At 31.8% G+C, this 19,382-nt stretch overlaps 1 protein-coding gene across 2 annotated transcripts; it reads left to right on the plus strand.

Moving 5' to 3' along the window:
* Positions 1-11,176: 11,176 nt before the first annotated feature.
* Positions 11,177-18,453, plus strand: LOC105142014 (plastid division protein CDP1, chloroplastic-like). 2 transcript variants are annotated; one of them, XM_011049451.1, is made up of 12 exons: positions 11,177-11,711; positions 12,549-12,662; positions 12,774-12,911; positions 13,219-13,323; positions 13,415-13,537; positions 13,882-14,250; positions 14,337-14,432; positions 14,612-14,731; positions 15,955-16,020; positions 16,106-16,891; positions 17,490-17,680; positions 17,960-18,453. In XM_011049451.1, exons 1-12 carry the CDS (start codon positions 11,430-11,432, stop codon positions 18,042-18,044), a joined length of 2,475 nt encoding a protein of 824 aa, XP_011047753.1. In that variant the 5' UTR covers positions 11,177-11,429; the 3' UTR covers positions 18,045-18,453. The 2 variants fall into 2 exon arrangements, with proteins under 2 accessions (XP_011047753.1, XP_011047754.1); XM_011049452.1 differs by having other exon boundaries at positions 13,430-13,537.
* The last annotated feature ends 929 nt before the right edge of the window (positions 18,454-19,382 follow it).

Here is a 19,382-nt window from a genome sequence, read left to right on the forward strand (position 1 = left end):
TGCTATCACTAGAAAGGGCTCGTGTGCTATCATGTGGTTTATAGGTACTTTACTGGAGAAGCAAGATACCCCTATAGTATTAGGGTGGAGACATTCTTGTGAGGGACATAGTGAACATGCACGGCTATAAGAGTGCACACCAAGTATGGATGTATTTGTTGATGAGTTGATGGCCGTGTTGTCTTGAATGGCTATTTCGTTCTTCATTTTAATAAAGTGGTGGTGAAAACCATGTGCATTGAATTTTTTTTTTTTTTAAATTAGATATCTAGTTAGCTTACTCATAACTTAACTAATCCTTTAAGGTCCTAAAATTAACGATTAGGTAAATCTCCAGTGGTTCTGAGATTGCATTACTAAAAAATAAGGCTATTAGTATCAAATTCTAGCAACGAATAATTCTGTTGCTAAATTCAGTAACATATTTGCAACAGATTACATATATATATTATTTTTTGTAATATTAGCAACATGCTTAACAATGAAAAATTCATTACTAAAGGCAACATAAAATTTGCAATGGACTATTTATTGCTAATTAAAAAAATAATTATTTAAATTTTAAACTAAAACTAAAATTATATAGACCGTTAATTAGCTTTGACATTAAAAGATCTCAACTGTTAATTAACAATTCTAAACTTACACTCTCTCCCCGTCATAAACGTAAACACAACAAAGAAACAAACAGCCCGTTAGAAAATTAATTAACATGCAATGGATCTCTTCATCTTCTCCATCCCTAATAATATCCATAACTGTAGAAAAATATTAACTTGAACTCTCTCTTCATCGATAGATTTTTCTTTGTCCCAAACTTTTGTTTTCATCTTCTTCTCATTCGTCTCCAACATCCCTAACTTTTATCTTCATCTTCTTCTCCTTCATTTTAACAAATTCAATCTTTCTTTGTAAACCATAAAAAACACAAACTCATGGCAACATCCCACTAGACCCATCATTATCATCATCGAACATCCTGATTTATCGCATTTCTTTGTATATGGGTTGGGTTTTGCACTCTTTTCTTCAATAATTTAGGTAATTAATTTTATGAATTATTTTTTTTATTGCAATTTAACTTACACTAAAAAGTTCTTACCTAACTTTCCCAATCTCATGTGTTATTTTATCGTGTAGATTTCATCTTGCTCGTCTAGAACTCAAATACATAAGTAACAATTTTTTTTCATCGATACTTTGCATAATGGTTTTAGGCTATTTATTCAATAAAATAAGAGTTTATAAATGTTTTTACCATGATTTATAACCTAATTATACATGTTTAATTCAAAATTTATTAAAAGCTCCTATTTAATTTTTAGGGTTATGGTTTATAAATTGTTTGATAATATCTTTTCTGGACATATAACTATCTTTTTTCTTTCCTTGTTCAATGTGAGTTTGTATAAAAATATTAATTAAATGATTTGCTTTCATTAAATTTGATATTGAGTTTTTTTATGGAAATTATACAACTAAAATAAAACCTAAAAGTGACTATATAATATATCAATTAACTATAAATTTATGTCCATATAATAGTTAATTATTGTTAAATATTAACTAATGTAGAGGTGACTATCAATCAAATTTATGCCCATTAGATATGCTTTTGTTTTTAATTATGAGTGAAAATATGATAACGTTGGTTTTTAGCATATTAAATTAGTATTTTGGTGGATTTGTAATAACAGCTCCTCAACTTGTTTACTAGGTGAAATTAACAATTAAAAGCAAAAAACAATGAATTATTATTATTATTATTATTATTATTAAATGCATAGTATTTCAATATTTCTTTGGAAATAAAAAAACATAAACCACCTGAGTAGTTCTACTTTTAAATTATAGGTTTCAAAAGATAATAATTAGAGTAAATTATAATTTAATCTTTGTATTTTTTATGATTTTATAAGTTAGTCATTATATTTTTGAAAACCATAAATTAGTTCCTTGTTATAAATTAAATGTTAGTTATTTTAAAATTTATAAATGCATTTTTAATTTTGCTCAAGATTGAAATTTGTTAGGTTGGAACTTAGAAAAAAAAAATTGTTATGAGAAGACAAGTGGTAAAAAAATATAAAAAATGCAAAAAATTAATATTGAGTTTTTTTTCAAACCAAAGAGACTAATCGTTATTTCACTAGGAACATAAGGATAAAATAATAATTTACTCCAAAAATTAAAAAGGAAATAAATAAATAATAATATTTTTAAATTCTTGAGCACCTTACAACTTAAACCTTATTTGGAACCAAATCACATATTAAATTTATTTCAAAGCAAATTTGGATTCAATTAATAATTTATTACAATTCCTATATTTAAAATAAATTATTAAATCATATAATTCAATTCAATTTTAATAATTATAATATACATAAAAATGAATTGAATTAGAAGTCTTAACTATTTTACTTTTAATTTAGAAATATTTTTTTTTATAAAATTATTTTTAATTTATACTCATTAAATCAATTATAATCCACATTTATTATAAAAAAAACTCTATTTTCCATGTATAATTGGCTCAGCAAAACCCCAAAAAGAGAAAGAGAAAGAAATAAAAAGAAAGATCAACAAAAAACCAAAAAAATGAATGAAAGAAAAAAGAACAGGAAAAAAATAGTAATATATTTTATAAGAAATAAAGATATCTCGATAAAAATTAATACTAACCATACAAATATATAGTATTGCCAAGGGTTTCTGGAATAAAAAAAGAAACATAAGAAAATAAATAAAGTTTGACTTAATATGAATATTTTTAGTATATTATTTTTATTATTAATTTCAAGATAGATTACTATGGTAAATCAAAGTTAACTATTAATCGATGTGGAGGTGATTGTATATCTTAACGATGTGGTACCCAACATATTGTTATCAAATTACCTCGTGGAATTGGACAAATAATTAAAGTTTGTTTATGTGGTATATATTTTATTTTAAAGGATTATTTAAGTACTAGTAGTTAAGGAAACATGCTTATTTCTAAAATGCTTTTTAATATTATCATGTTAATTAGATTAATATGGATGATTGATTGTGGATGTATCGTCGTCTTATATATGGTCTTCTTCGTCTTGAATACATTATGGGTGTTAGAAGATTTATTAATTTTGCATTTTCAATTGATAAAAATATATCTGAGAAAAAAATTAGATGTCCTTGTGTGAGGTGCAAAAATCAAAAGTTTTGAAGTAAAATGATGTTTATAAGCACCTATTAGCAAAAGGTTGTTTACCTTGTTATGAAAATTGAACTATACATAGGAAGCCTTATGTCACAAAACCAATATTGGCTAGATCTTCATTGGTTAGAATTAATCATGTTGTGAATGATGTTTGTCTAGAAAATCCATATAGAAGTCTGATTATGGATGCAATGAGGGTTGGTGATACATATTTTAGTGATAATATGTCTAATCATGTGGTAGTAGAGGAATTTTCAAATTTAGAGGCAACTAATTTTTATAAACTTTTGAAATTTGAGGAGGAGCCTTCGTGGGATGGGTATACCAAGCAATCCAAATTATTTACTTGTGTACAATTGCTTAATATGATGTCAACTTTAAATTTGATTCAGACTACCTTCAACAAATTTATTGATTTTACAAAAAGTTACATGCTCGATGATAAACATTTGATATTAAATTTTTATGATGCCAAAAAATTTATGCAGTCATTTGGACTTGGTTATAGGAAATATAATGTGTGTTCTAACTATTGTATATTGTACTATTGGGCAGATACAACAAAAATAAATTGTGATTTTTTTGGAAGTTCATGATATAAACCTAGAAATCCAACTAATAAAGGTTTTAATAAGGCGTAAAAGCAACTTTGATACTTTTCTTTGACACTAAGGCTTCAGAGACTATTCATGTCTCCATATCATGCCAAAGATATGGCATGACATTATTTTTATAAGTCAAATAATGGGGTTATGGTGCACCCATTTGATGAGAAGGCATAGAAAGAGTTTAATCATATCCACTTAAGCTTGCCTTGATAAAGGTCCTGCTTGGATAAACAATGATGATTGGAATCAAATAATCAAAGATGTTTGGAATCAAATAATCAAAGATGTTTGGTCCACCCCTGAATTTCAAAGGAGGTCAGAATCTATTAGGAGAAATTGGTTAACCAAAACAGATGGTAAAATAAGCATCATTCTAGAGGAACAATGTTATTTGCATCATATTGAGCTAACATAGTAATGATTTTTTTCCTTAAGATAATGAATTAAAATTTTTACATTTATCTTTTATAATATTTATTAATCTTGAGAGCAAAAGTAAGTTGGTGGAAAAAAATCTCCATGGGATGATATCTTTTCAGCTTTAAATCAAAGAACTAAGTAGTCTGGCATTTTCGCAAACAACAAATCTAAAAAAGTGGTTGTATGTAGTTTTATTTGATTATTTATTTGTATAACTTAAATATTATTCAACATCCAAATGAATTTATTATTGCATGGATTTTATTCATAGAAAAATTATGAAAAGGAAATGATTTCAAAATATATAACTAATCGGGAAAATCATCCTTCATTTGATAAAGCAGCTTAATGTGTGGCTTCAGGAGAAGTTACAAAGGGTAGGGTTTATGGTGCACCTCGTATGCTAAAATCTATAGTTAATACAAGCTCTTCATCATATTCATACTCGATGGAGTCATCATATCCTAGTTCATTTTATTAGGCATTGCAAAAGGAGATAAAGAAAAAAGATGAGAAAATAAAAAAAGATGATTTTATTTTTGAAATGAAACAGCAGATGGATTCCATGAAAGAATATCTTATGAATAATCTTAGATACCATTGTGGGATACTAAATATTGGTTAAAGTATGCCAGCACTTATAGCCCCATCAATGCCGCTACCTATGGCTCCCTAGATAATAACACCTATAGGTCCCACATCTCCACCAATTTATTGACTTACACCTCTATTATTATAGAACCATTTGGGAATGCAGTTCAACCTGTGTTCCTAAAATATTTAATTTTTTTATTTTTTGTTAAAATTTAATATGATTTGTATGTTTTGAATCGTTTTGATGTGCTGATGTTAAAAATTATTTTTAAAAAATAAAAAAAAAACATTATTAACATGTATTTCGACATGAAAAGTTATTTAAAAAGCAACCGCTACTACACTCCTAAACATATTTTATAACCTGATTCATCTTACGTCAATCCATAATATCATGGTTCGTCTCCCCAACAAGCATCATGATTGTATTTTTTTTATTGTATTTCAACTTATTTGCATTTTTGCAAGTTTAACTATATTTTTATATTATAAATTTTATTTTTATTCTATTTATTATCGGTGATAAAGTCATTTTTAATATTAATTTATGTTGTTTATATATATTCTACAACTTTTAAAATATCCGTAAATAAATAATTAAAATAAGTAAAAGTCATTTGGATAAAAAAATAAATTAATTTAATAAAAATAATATAGTCAGCAACAATATTTTCCATTACTGAATTTTTATAACAACGGATATTAATTTTTTATACAATGAATTAGTTAGTTGCTTATTATTATATTTTTTAGTAGTGATTTGTAACATTTAAATCAGTGATTTCTGTGAAACAAATTTAAAATCTGAATAATTTAGCTGTATCGTTTAGGATTCATTGAATTTCTTCTTAACATGCTTAATTGTGATCATGGATTTTAGTCCATGCGTATACTCTAGACATGGGCACTTTGTGTATCATGCTGTATCAGTTCATCCCAGCATGTCGTCGGTACCTGGCAGGGTACCATTTTCTTTCCCCACTGTTATCTTTGCATCAAATCTTGGTGAAATCCCAGCCTGAGAAATAACGATCTCTACTACCCCTTAGTGAGAATGCAAGAACTTTGGGTTTGGCAATTGAAACTTGGAAGAAAAACCAGACCAGGGTTGAGGAAACTGTCGCGGGATCCACATCTTATCTAAGCTCAAGGACACTATTATTGCTGCTTGGAATTGTTGCTGAAGCTTGGTGAAGTTTTTGTGGTTTTGGGATATCCCAATAACCAGAAACAAACACCAGTGAAAATTGTAGGAAGAAGATTTCAGATACTGACAGAGGCTCTACTCTCATTTCTTCTTTTCTCAAATGACAAAACCCCCCTTTTAAGATATAAGAAGCAAGGATCAAGGGACTGCATTCATGATTGGCATGTGGAGGAACATTTTTCATGTGATTTTGTTTGCTCGAGGATCAATTACAATATAAAATTAAGGCCTGATCAGACGAGCCAGCCCTTGAAGATTGTTTTGATGAACCTAGCCTGGAAAGTGGAAAGTGACAAAGTGCAGGCCACCAACCCCTTTTACTCAATTTTTAATAAGATAATTTAGAAATGACTATATCTTTCCTAAACAGACGTGTACCAGTAAGGAAATGGGTACAAGATCATGCGAATCTGATATTCACAGAATAGACAAGACGAAATAAGATTGTGCTAATCTATAATTTACGTAATAGGAAAGACCAGATCCATATATGCTCATTTATACATATTTTTGAGAGCTAATTGAATCAATCCTCTTACATAAGATTATCTTGGGCCCTTTTCTCTTCAAGGGCTCAGCGTGACCTATCAACCTCTACCAATCCTTTACGTTTTGACTATGGAGTGGCAACTCCCCTCCTTCAGCGCCCTTTCAACCTTCCTACTCTTCATGACCTTTCTTCTACTTAAAATTTTCAAGGAACCGAAAACAAATCACAACTCAGGTTGAAATCCTCCTCCCGGACCAAAGGCATTGCGCATCATTGGAAACCTTCACCAGCTGGGGGGTGGACCTTCACTCCTTATTCGCCTCAGAGAGTTGGCCGAGAGGTATGGACCGATCATGCTGCTCCAGGTTGGTGAAGTGCCCACCATTATTATATCATCAGCAGAATTAGCACAAGAAGTGATGAAAACCCACGAGAGCTGTTTTGATGAAAGGCCTCCTTTCTTTGCTGGAAATGTCTACTACTTATATTTGCACCATACGGAGATTATTGGAAACAGCTGCGAAAAATTGTCACGATGGAGGTTCTTAGTCCTATACGTGTGCGTACTTTCATAGCAACAAGGGAAGAAGAGGTAGCGAGTCTTATAAGAACCATTTCTTCCCAGCAAGGATCGGCCATTAACCTCAGTCAGATATTGTTTTCTTTCACATATAGCATAATTTCAAGGATAAGCGTTGGAAGGAATAGCAAAAACCAAAAAGAATTCGCAACCATAGTCAAAGATTTCTCAACAATTTCCAAAGAATTGTCCCTAGCAGCAGGAGGTGCCAATGTGGTTGATCTGTACCCATCCCAAAAACTCCTTCACATGTTTAGTTGGAGGAAGTTTAGCCTCGGGAGGGAGCATAAAAAAGCAAATAAAATTGTTGAAAGGCTGATGAAGGAGCGCAAAGCCAGCAAGAGAGACAAAGAGATTGCTGAAAATGTAGTGGAGGATCTTCTTGATGTTCTCTTAAATCTCCAACTCACTGTAGGCTTGGACCCCACCTTAACTGATGAATGCGTCAAAGCACTCCTCCTGGTTAGTACGCTGATATTTCTAAGCACAAATCCTTGCAGGGCTGTTTTTGCCCTCCCGACATGAGCACACACATGAAGTTTCACAAATCAATATCTAGTACTGCAAAATTCAATTTTTTTTTTACTAGACGAGCCAACACATTAACTAATAAAGTAATTGGTAATTGGCGTGGGAAAAATACTTTCTTTCTTCACGCTACATGTTTTTTTTTGTTCATTTTTTTTTATGTTTTGTCTTTTTCTTGGTTTATTTCCCTTTTCCCCCATTTTTCTTTTTTGGGTTTTACATGTTTTCTTCTTTTTCTTTTTCCAAGATCGACTTCCTTTTTTTTATATATATTTTTATAAAATTATTTTTGTTGGTTTTTTAAATCGAGTTAGTTGAGAATTTTACTTCATAGTTTTTTTCTTTAAAACATCATGAATTTGTTACAATATTTTTCTATATGGTTTTTGTTTTGTTACAAAGTTTTTTACATGTTTTTTTTAACAGTTATCTTTATCAATTTTTTTTTAATATTAAGCTAGTGAAGAATTCAATTTTAACTTTTTCTACATGTTTTTTTTTTTATTTTTTTTATTGATTTTATTCTTTTAATATGGAGCTAGTTGGGAATTTATTTTTGTATTTTTTTATTTAAAATACAGTGGATTGCTATAATATTTCCCCATATAATTTTTTTTTTTTTTTGATTTTTTTATTTTTTTTCAGAATTGTTTTTGTTGATTTTATTTTTTTCATATTGAGCTACATGGTTTTTGTTTTGCTACAGAGTTTCTCTACATGTTTTTTTTTCACAGTTATCTTTATCAATTTTTTTTAATATTAAACTAGTTGAGAATTCAATTTTAACTTTCTTCACATGTTTTTTTTTATTTTTTAGAATTATTTTTGTTGATTTTATTCTTTTAATATGGAGCTAGTTGGAAATTTAGTTTTGTAGTTTTTTATTTAAAATCCAGTGGATTGCTATAATATTTCCCCACATAGTTTTTTTTCTTTTATGATTTTTTATTTTTTTTTCAGGATTGTCTTTGTTGATTTTATTTTTTTTATATTGAGCTAGTTGATATTTTAACTTTGTAGTTTTTTTCTTTAAAACACTGTTAATTGTTATAGTGTTCTCCCATATGATTTTTTCTAAAATTTTCTTTATTTATTTTATTTTTTAAATATTAAATTGATTAAGAATTTAACTTTGTAATTTTTTCTTGAAAACATTATAGATTATAATAATTTTTTTATATAATTTTTATTTTTATCTTTTTCACAAACCCGTAAACACACAAACATATCACAAGCTCATAATATTGCACGGGTATGACATCCAGTAATGTGTAAGCAAAGAGGATAAGTTTAGTTATTATCGAAGAAAAAAAAATAAGAATGAAAATATTTAAATATAATCAAATCATGAACCGACTAAATTCATCCTATGATCATGTCTACGTGCAGCTATTTATTTGTTCATAAAGAAAAACTCATAAAGAAAAACTCATATTTATGTATATAGTAAATTTCTTATTATATTTAAAAACAAAAGCTGATATATAAAAGTTTTGTCATGAGTGTAGACGGTAAATCTTTAATTATATTTAACTATTTTTTTCATTTTGAATAACACTAGAACAAACCATGTTAATTTTACTTACCAAGTTGGTTATATTATTATGTTAAACATTAAATTGAAAAAAAAAATCTAAATAGAGACTAAATCTTGATTTTTTTTAATAATTTGACTACTAAAAGTAGTTTCATACTAATTAGTGCATTAATCAAGATTAACTTGTTAATTTTTTTTATTTTTTCTTTTTTAATTTGGAGGGCCACTCAATATACTGAGATAAGATAATTATGAAGACGTACATATTTAAAATGGATTTAAAAGTTATATATATATATATATATTATACTTTAAATGGTAAGTTAAAACATCAAGACTTTTTCATAGCCATCGATCACTAAATTTGAGAAACGTGGCATCCCTTCTTGAGAGAAATAATTTTCCCTGTATGCATCCAAGGTCTCAATATCTTACTAACACAGCTATGTGTCTCAAACTGCTATGAAAATCAAACAAGATAATTGTTCTTGTCTTGGGAATAAGCATTGCATGTTATTGTGCGTGTGTTTTCAGGACATGTTCGCTGGTGGAGGTGATACAACGTTAACAGTTCTAGAATGGGCAATGTCAGAACTCATGAAAAATCCAAGAGTCAGGGAAAAAGCACAAAAAGAAGTGAGAGCACTTTTCAATGATGTCGGGTACATTGATGAATCAAGCGTTCATGAATTACAGTTCTTGAACTTAACTCTCAAAGAAACTCTAAGATTACATCCACCCTTGTGCATATATCCAAGAGAATGTAAGGTGAACTGCAAGGTTGCTGGATATGACTTGGAAGCTAAAACTAGAGTTCTCATCAATGCCTGGATGATAGGGAGGGATCCCAAGTTCTGGACTGAACCTGAGAAATTCTACCCAGAGAGATTCTTAGATTGTTCAACTGATTACAAAGGTGCTAGTTTCGAGTTTCTCCCATTTGGTTCTGGAAAAAGGATTTGCCCAGGAATGGCGTTTGGTATTGCTACTGTTGAGTTGCCGCTGGCAAGATTGTTGTTACATTTTGACTGGAAAATTCCTAATGGAATCAAGCCTGAAGATTTTGACATGAGCGAGATTGTTAGTGCGTCAGTCACAAGAAAAAACGATATTGTATTAATTCCAGTTACATGCTATGATCCTCCCGTCAAGGGTTAAAAAGGTTAATTTGAGCCTTCATTCTATCATGAATAAAGACTCATCTGCTGAACTCTTGTTCTTGAATTAATTTATTCTCCGTATCATCAGGAATTTCATCGAAAAATGTTTTACATAAATTTTACATTTTTTTTTAAACTGGTTGTTTAGCTACATATATTCTGTGTGGTTGATGAGTAATTTATTAGCACTAATGCTTATGGAGCTCCCTGTATATACTTTTGCTTTCAAGTTCAAAAAGGTTCTACTATTTTGTATTAATTATATCAACCATATTAAATAGATTTTTGTAATTTGAACTCACTTTTGTTAGTGAGTGAAAAATATGACGTTAAACTTTACTACAATGTCTAATTTGAAAAATAGTCTGATTTATTGGATTAATTGTTTTATTGAAACAATATTATTTTGTTTTTTTTAAATATTTTCTTAGTGTTTGTTGAGATACATTTTAAAAATATTTTTAAAAAATTTTAAATTTTTTTATCATAAATTAATATATTTTTAATTTTTTTAAAATTATTTTAATGTACTAATATTAAAAATAATTTTTAAAAGATTTGGGTACGTGATTTGCTAATTCAACTGAATAACTGGAAATTGATCAAGTAAATTAAGTTTTAATAAATTAATATGTAATATGATTTAACTAGAAATTGAATCAGGGATTAAATTTTAAAATTTTAATTAAACCCACCGAATTTAGTCCACTTTTACATCTATGGTACGAGCATACGGGTCTTAAAAGTCAAAACAACGACGTCGCATTATATAGCTAATTTTCATGATTAAAACCTCTCCTAACTTTTTCTATACTTTCTATCACTACCACTACTGTAATCGTAATTCATACAAGTCCTCCTCAAATACTTTAACAAAAGCAACGGTTCTCTAGATCACCCCCTTAAAGAAAGAAAAACAAATCTCTCTCTCTAATTTTATCGAGCAAATTATTTTTTATTTTTGAAATTGACAAAAATCGAAGTCCATAATCTCTCCACCCCTTCAATAAATAAGTAAATAACTTAAAAAACCCTCACATTTCAAGCATTTTTATCATCATCTCAAGCCTTTTTTCATGATTTAACAAAAAAGAAAAAGAAAAATGGCAGTGTCGAATTTGAATCTGACGCCGACCATTCTTTCATCTTCTTCGTGTCGCTGCTGTTATTGTCGTTTTAACCAGAAAAGTGATTGCTCTCTTCTTTGTTTAGGTTTTGTTAAGAAAACAATTTCTGTTTCTAGGGTTTTGAGGAAGCCTGATTTTGAATCTAGCAACAAGTTGATTTTCAATGCCACTGCTGATACTCGCATCCTTCACAATGTCGCCGCTACGAAGAAGGCCACATCCACCGCCACTGTTGAAATCCCCGTCACTTGTTATCAGGTTACATAAACATACTAACACTCTCTCTTTATATATAGCAGATATTTCATACACTAGATATTGAAAATAGCTGGGAAATCATGGTCTCAATAACAATCCAATATTAAATTAGCTGAAGCTATATTAATCAATTTATTGACTTGCTAATCAGAGAACGACACGGTATTAAATTTTGGGTTTAGTGAGCTCTTAGATCTTGAAAATAACAGAAATGAGAAAGAAGACGGCGTATTAAGTTAGTTGATTTCAGTCTTTCTCTGTAGCGTTTGTTTTGGTGTGTATATATCAAGCAGGAAAGTTGGCGCTGTCTGCTTAGTGGTGCAAATAATGTACGTCTTTGAAGTATTTCTGCCTTCTTTTTCTTAGTAGAAAAGATGTATAGCAATGCTTGTGAACATGGGTACAAGAGATGTTTTAGAATTAATTTTTCGAGTAAATTATAAAGCTGGCATTTTAGATGTTTATTTGTGTGTTTTGGAGTGGAGGTTCTTGCTTTTTGCTAGATGGATATTTGGTCAAGATACTTGTACACCTGTTGTGCTGATAAGTACAGAGAATAACATATGTTCGCTACTACCCATATTGATCGAATGCGGTGTAATTACCATCTTGATAAATTTTCCTGATTTTCCCACCATTTTCCCAACTTTTATTCAAGAATTTTACGTTTGCATATCAATAATAGATTTTTTTAGCCCCATTTCTAGGGTCTAGAGCGTGTTTCCCTCTTCTCATTGGGCATTTTCTTCAATGCCCTGTTTCAGCTTTTACCTAGTTGATTTGGTTCCTGGTTTATTTTTTTAGTTATTCACGTTCTGCAGTTGAATAATTTTGCAGCTTGTTGGTGTTCCTGATAAAGCTGAGAAAGATGAGATTGTTAGGTCAGTGATGCAATTGAAAAATGCTGAAGTAGAAGAGGGTTATACCATGGATGCTGTTATGTCTCGGCAGGTGGAGACTCAAGATTGAAACTTGTAGTTTTTCTGACTTTGCAAAAAAATGTTATGACATGGAAAGACAATTCTGGATTTTGTATTATCTTATATGCTGTTTTGATCCCAGGATCTTCTAATGGATGTAAGGGATAAGCTTCTTTTTGAACCAGAATATGCTGGGAATGTGAGGGACAAGATCCCTCCTAAATCCTCTCTACATATTCCGTTGGCTTGGTTGCCTGGTGCTCTTTGCCTGCTTCAAGAGGTATGAGTCAGTAATGTCTTACTTAAATCCTTTCTAGTAATTATTCCGGATTCCATGAGCTTGTAGTTCTTATGTGAGGGTTGTCTTCAAGCAGGGAACAGATTGCCATTTTTCATGGACTTTCCATTCACTAATAGTTGCACTTGTTTCTCTTCATCATTTTCTGCTGCATGTTATCATCCTTTGAGCAATCTTGTTATTGAACGATTGGTGTCTTTTTGTTGGCAGTGGTTGAATTTGGAAGATTTTCTAGCAGAAGGATTTGGTCTTAAGCTAACATTGTGGGATCTTCATTTCTCTGATACAGGTTGGAGAAGAGAAGTTGGTGCTGGATATTGGCCAAGCAGCGCTCCAGCATCCAGATGCCAAGCCATATGTTCATGATGTGCTTCTATCCATGGCATTGGCCGAGGTAAGGAAATCAATGAGGGGGTCAAATTAGAGTAATTTTGTAGTAGCAGGCTTGTTATGCCCCCTTTTCTTATCATGCACCTTTCTTGAAGTGTGCAATTGCAAAGATTGGTTTTGAGAGGAACAAAGTTTCATTTGGATTTGAAGCTCTTGCTCGTGCTCAGTGTCTTCTGAGGAGTAAAATCTCACTTGGCAAGATGGCATTACTATCTCAGGTAATTGTGATTCAGTGGCTCTTCTCCCCCCCCCCCCCCCCTGCCATTTAAGGATCTATATGATGATTTCTTTTTATCATTTCTGCTTAATATGGTACCTCCTATTGCTTGTGCCTGAGATTGTGCTTGCAAGTAAGTCAATCTGAATTTTCTCATTCTTCATGAAGCAGAGCAAGTAAATATTTACACGTGAATAGAAGTTTTAGAAGGACATGTTACAACACATGATGGTGCTTGAAATTTCACAAAGTGCATCAGACACAACTTTTATTTCCCACATTACTCATGTTCTGTTTGTTTCCACATACACTGTCTGATGTAAACTTGTTGCATTTTGTTTTTAGATAGAAGAATCCCTGGAGGAGCTTGCACCTGCTTGCACATTGGAATTATTAGGCACGCCTCACTCTCCTGAAAATGCAGAACGGAGACGAGGAGCAATTGCAGCCTTGCGAGAATTGCTCAGGCAGGGCCTTGATTTGGAAACATCATGCAGAGTCCAAGACTGGCCATGTTTTCTGAGCCAAGCACTTAACAGACTCATGGCTACAGAAATAGTTGATCTTCTTCCTTGGGATGATTTAGTCCTCATTCGCAAGAATAAGAAATCACTTGAGTCACAGAATCAAAGGGTTGTGATTGATTTCAATTGTTGTTACGTGGCGCTTTTAGCTCATATTGCTCTTGGTTTTTCTAGCAAGCAAACAGAATTGGTATAAATACTAAATTGCACCATTTATTGTGGTCAAACAGCGGTGGGTTCTGTCTTGCTTATCTCGATTTTTCTGCTGTTTGCTAGATCAACAAAGCAAAAACTATATGTGAGTGTTTGATAGCATCAGAGAGTATTGATCTAAAATTTGAAGAAGCTTTCTGCTTGTTTCTGCTTGGACAGGTGTATTTTTGAACTCCCTTTTTTCTCAGATACAGTTCCATTAGCATGTTTGGATTGCATATCCTGGTTTTTACTGGTCAATTTATATCCATACTCCTTTTTTGATCCCCAGTCCAATGCCTTTCTCTCTGGCACTTCTTTTTTTAACTCTTTGGGAACTTTTCATCTTTGATTTTCAGGGCAATCAAGACCAGGCAGTTGAAAAGCTTCAGCAGCTACAATCAAATTCAAATCCTGCTGCACAGAATTTAGTCCCAGGAAAGGAGATAAAAGATGTCTCTGGTGTAAAACCATCATTGGTATGCCTTTTTATTCTGGTCTTGTGAATTGAACATCACCACATGCATGCATCTGAAAAAACAAGTGGAGAGCAGGGTTAGGAAGACTCCAAGTAAAGTATAGAATTAGGCGTCGTCATATTTTTACTGCTATGGGCCTTACTTATTTGAAATCAATTTATTGGATGTTAAGATGGTATGGTATTTTTTACCATCTATATTTGCTCATGCTCTGGTTGCCCAATGATAGAGCGGAGAAGAGGGCTTTTGAGTCCCTCATTCACAATGGCCTTCCTGTGCTATATGGGATATTGAGCACCTCCAACCCAATAGCATATGCTTTAACACGGTATCACAGCTTGCCTATTATGTTCTGCTTTATTATTGTTGTTGTTGTTGTTGCCCCACATGCTGCTCTTTTAAATAAGCACCATCTTCTAATTTATTATATTCATGTTGTTTACATTCAGGAAATTTCTCAATGACCTGACATTGGGCACATATGAGATTTATTGTATCCTCATGTAATGCCCCTCTCCATGTAACAATGTTGAAGCTTTTAGGTTGGATGTTCTTATATCATATTAGACACACTTTGGTTGTGCTTCAGCCTCTACAATATATGCCTGTTGTCTTTTTGTTATTTTGGCTGCGTAGCGGCCGATTAAGTCTGTTCGTGCTGCACTTATGCATGGGAGGAGGGGGTATTAGAGGACAAGTTACATGGGGTGAGGAAGGGACCTTAATGTCAGCTCCTGAGTTAATGAGCCTCTTCCAGCAGCGTAAACTTTTATTTTGGATGCTGTACAATTTAGTTGCTAATGTTTCATCATGAAGTTGATTGTTCTAGTAAAAGTTTCTTTCACTGTGATTGAACTAGATACGTGCAAGCTCACTTTCAATATCCACGCAATGTTGTTGAATAGATCCTGCTTGATTTTTCTTCCACTAACGGTCATTTCCAAACTAGAATGAGTATTGATGAATAAATTCAGGGAGAGTACAGTGTCAAGCAAAGTTTATTTATTAGAGTCCCTATTAGTGGGCCATGTTATCCTTTTTATGTTTATCTTCATTATAGAAAATCCCACTATTGAAGACATTTCTCTTGCATGTTCACTCCCTTTGTGGTCTTTCACCTTCATGGTTTCAGGGCAAGTGACATGATTTGTTAAGTTCATGCTCTAGACGATTCTTAAGTGTTGATACTTTCTCATGTCAGAATGCCTGCTGAACTTTGCCAGGAAACATGGCTGAAGGATTCTGTGCTTCTTGTCTTTTCAGATACTAGAGACTGCTCTCCTTCTTTGGTGAGAATCATCTCTATTAACCATAAAAAGACTGATAATCTCTAGCATTATCAGGAACTTCTGTTACAAATTTATGTTTCTACAGGTGAATTTTTTTGGTGGTGAAAAGAGAATTATTGGAAGCAAGAAAAGTAGAGTACCTGCACAAGCCACTCCTACTATGTCCCATCGACCACTGTCCGATATTGCTATGAAACGAATGGATTCTGGGGAATCACGTCCATATATGAACTCTTCCCAACATTTCAGGTCTGCTGTAAAGCAGTTGTCTCCAACTGATTTGCAAAGCTCATTGATCTTGACCGAGAATGGTAGTGGAAGCAACAGTAATGAGCCATCAGTTCAATTGAAGAGAGAGATTGGTTCTCACAATAGAAGAACTTGGGAAAGTTGGTTACAACACGCAGATGTAGTTAGAAAGATAAGTTTTGTTGCGGTATTGGGGTGCATTGTGTTTATTACTTTTAAAATGTCAGGCATGGGTTTAAGAAGGATAAGAGTTGCATCTAATCTGATATCTGATAGAACTAGTATTGGCACAAGTTCCCTTGCCTGGAAAACAGATTCTTCTCTTGATCGCAATGTTCACCCTGTTTATATTAGAGGAAGTGGTATCACTGGAAGAATGAGAAAGCTGTTGTCCCTGCTTAAAATGCAGTATGGAAACCAGCTCGATACTAAAAAATTGCAAAGTTCAAGGCTTGCTGCCAGTATATCACCTTCTATGGAAACTGTATCTAGGAAGCAAATGCCTGTGGAAGAAGCTGAAGCTCTTGTTTATCATTGGCAGGCAATTAAAGCTGAAGCTCTAGGTCCTTGGTACCAAGTTCACAGCCTCTCTGAAGTCCTTGACGAGTCCATGCTTGCCCAGGTAAAATATATTTGTTGTGATAAGATATTCGACCATTGAGCTGCCAATCTAATGATCTTGTAAAGTTGAACAAGTGACTTTGAAGATGCAATGAATTTTTTGGTTCATCGGATTACAGTAAGTTACCCAATCATAAATGGCAATTTAAATCATGAAAATATAATTCACTTGTTCTGTAAGAGTAATTAATCAACTTATACACTATTGTGGTGGATTGTGATATGGATATTCTATTACATTCTTGTGGTCCAAATCACATATTTCAAATTTGGTTTGAGCATTAATTTCAGTGCAGAATGAAAACTAATGAAATTTAGCCATTGTTCTTGGATATAATTTTTCTTTTTTTAGGATTCTAGGGATATCATTTGCAAAACAGTTTATTGATGAGTTTGGGAAAATCTAGTTTGGATTTAATGAATTAGGCCACTAATAACTTTTCTTAGTTCAAATGACATTCTTACAGCCCCTCTATATTTTTATGTGCATGAATGAATGGAAATACATTTTAACAACAAATACAAATTATCAAATTCTGTTCCTTTCTAAAGATTTAAAGTGTTGTGATTGCTTGCTTTGTTGCATTTTTTATTCACAGTGGCAAGATTTAGCTGAAGCAGCGAAAGCACAGTCTTGTTATTGGAGATTTGTTTTGCTGCAACTGTCCATTCTGCGAGCTGAGATTTTCTCAGATGGATATGGCCTGGAGATTGCTGAAATTGAAGTTCTCCTTGAGGAAGCAGCAGAGCTTGTTGATGAATCTCACCAGAAAAACCCAAACTATTACAGGTCAGTATATCCAGATTTTTTATTGTTACTATATTATTTGTTTCATCAAACCTTGTCCCACATCAGCTGTGAAGTGCTTACTTTGATGAATTGACATTCTCATAAAAAAATAACAACAAAAAAAATAATAGTAAAGAGCATGTAGCTCAACAATTGGTCGTTAATGAATCTGGATTCCGAGGTGGTTCCATCAGTATTGTTTCTAATTCAAAACCTGAACCCAGAAGCGGATTGTTCTGATAATTTCTGTTTTATACATGTGTCTCTGATGTATTGCAGCACCTATAAAACCCTGTATGTTCTAAAAAGGCAAGATGATGGTTCATGGAGGTTCTGCGAAAGTGATATTCAAACATCATCTTGATATCTAGCCAGGTTGTGGAAAGCGTGAGCTGACAATAATTGACCAGTGTTCTAACCTATTTTCTCCATCATCTACCTTTTAACTCGTGGAGGATGTCTGCAAAATTGTAAATGAATAGGGTGACAATAACATTTTAAATAGAGTCGTCAAACAGCATTGGGAGTGTAATAGTTGTACCGGATGCTTTGATAGGAAATTAAATTAATTTTTTTACATAGTTTCATTTTTCCAGCATAGTAGAGCTCCGGCAGTATCCTTAACCTCCTTGAGAAATTACTTTCAAAATTTTACTGTCGCAAATTTGCTATGTTTGATCAGGAATTAGATTGTGATCTGATTATATGATGTAATGGGAGATGGTGATCTCAAGAAATGGCAGAAGTTTGGAATGGATTTTTTTTTTGCAATATTTAGCTGCATTAATGCTGTAAGCTTGCAGAAAATTAGGTGCATGTTTGAAGGTTATTTTTCCCAAGTGTTTTTTTTTTTGTTTGGGAAGTATTAAAATATTTTTTTAAATTTATTTTTCACATCAATCTAAAAATTAAAAATTTGAAGTTAAAAAAAGTTCAAAATTTTTCAAAAAGCAGTCTGAAACTGGCATTTGAAAAGGGTAATTTGAGGATTTGAAAGGGTTGAAAGCATTTTGCCATGTTGAGAAAGGTGAGCTCGCATGACATGAGCTCTTTATCCAAAAAGCTGCTCTATGAATTTGTGGGGGTTAGTTTTATAAATTTTAAGGTAATTTTAAGATTATTAAAAATAATTTATATAATTATTAATTTTAATATTTATAAAATTAGTTGAGATATGTATAAATTAATATATTGTTACACTAAATTAATGCTCTAGATATCATAATTTTAAAAGTATATATAATTTGAATATTGATGGTGTTGGTGACGAAGGAGGAAAAAAATCAAATTGATGGTGATGGTGAAAGAGAGCTATAAAAGTGTAGTAAAAATAGTTATTTTCTTTTCTTTTCTCAAGAGCATTTTGTAATATAAAATGCTAAAGCAAATTTAGTATGAGAAAGTAGAAAAAGAGAGGGAAAAAAAAATTATCCATAGGTTGTATGGACTATAAAACCATCAATATAATTTGCATTTACATCTTGTTATTGGGAGAATCAACCATATATATATATATATATATATATATAAAGCTTGTCCTCATCATTACTATTCAAACCATGTAAGCTTGCAAGAACATAAATATTCTTACAAAATATCAAAATATTTTCATGTAAACACACAACAAGGAATTCTATCTCATGTAAGCTTGCAAGAAAAAAAAAAGTTAAAATTAAACAATTAAAACCTCTCTAAAAACACC

This window comes from Populus euphratica, unplaced genomic scaffold (assembly GCF_000495115.2).
Source record: "Populus euphratica unplaced genomic scaffold, PopEup_1.0 scaffold193.1, whole genome shotgun sequence".
In the NCBI taxonomy this organism is placed as follows: domain Eukaryota; kingdom Viridiplantae; phylum Streptophyta; class Magnoliopsida; order Malpighiales; family Salicaceae; genus Populus; species Populus euphratica.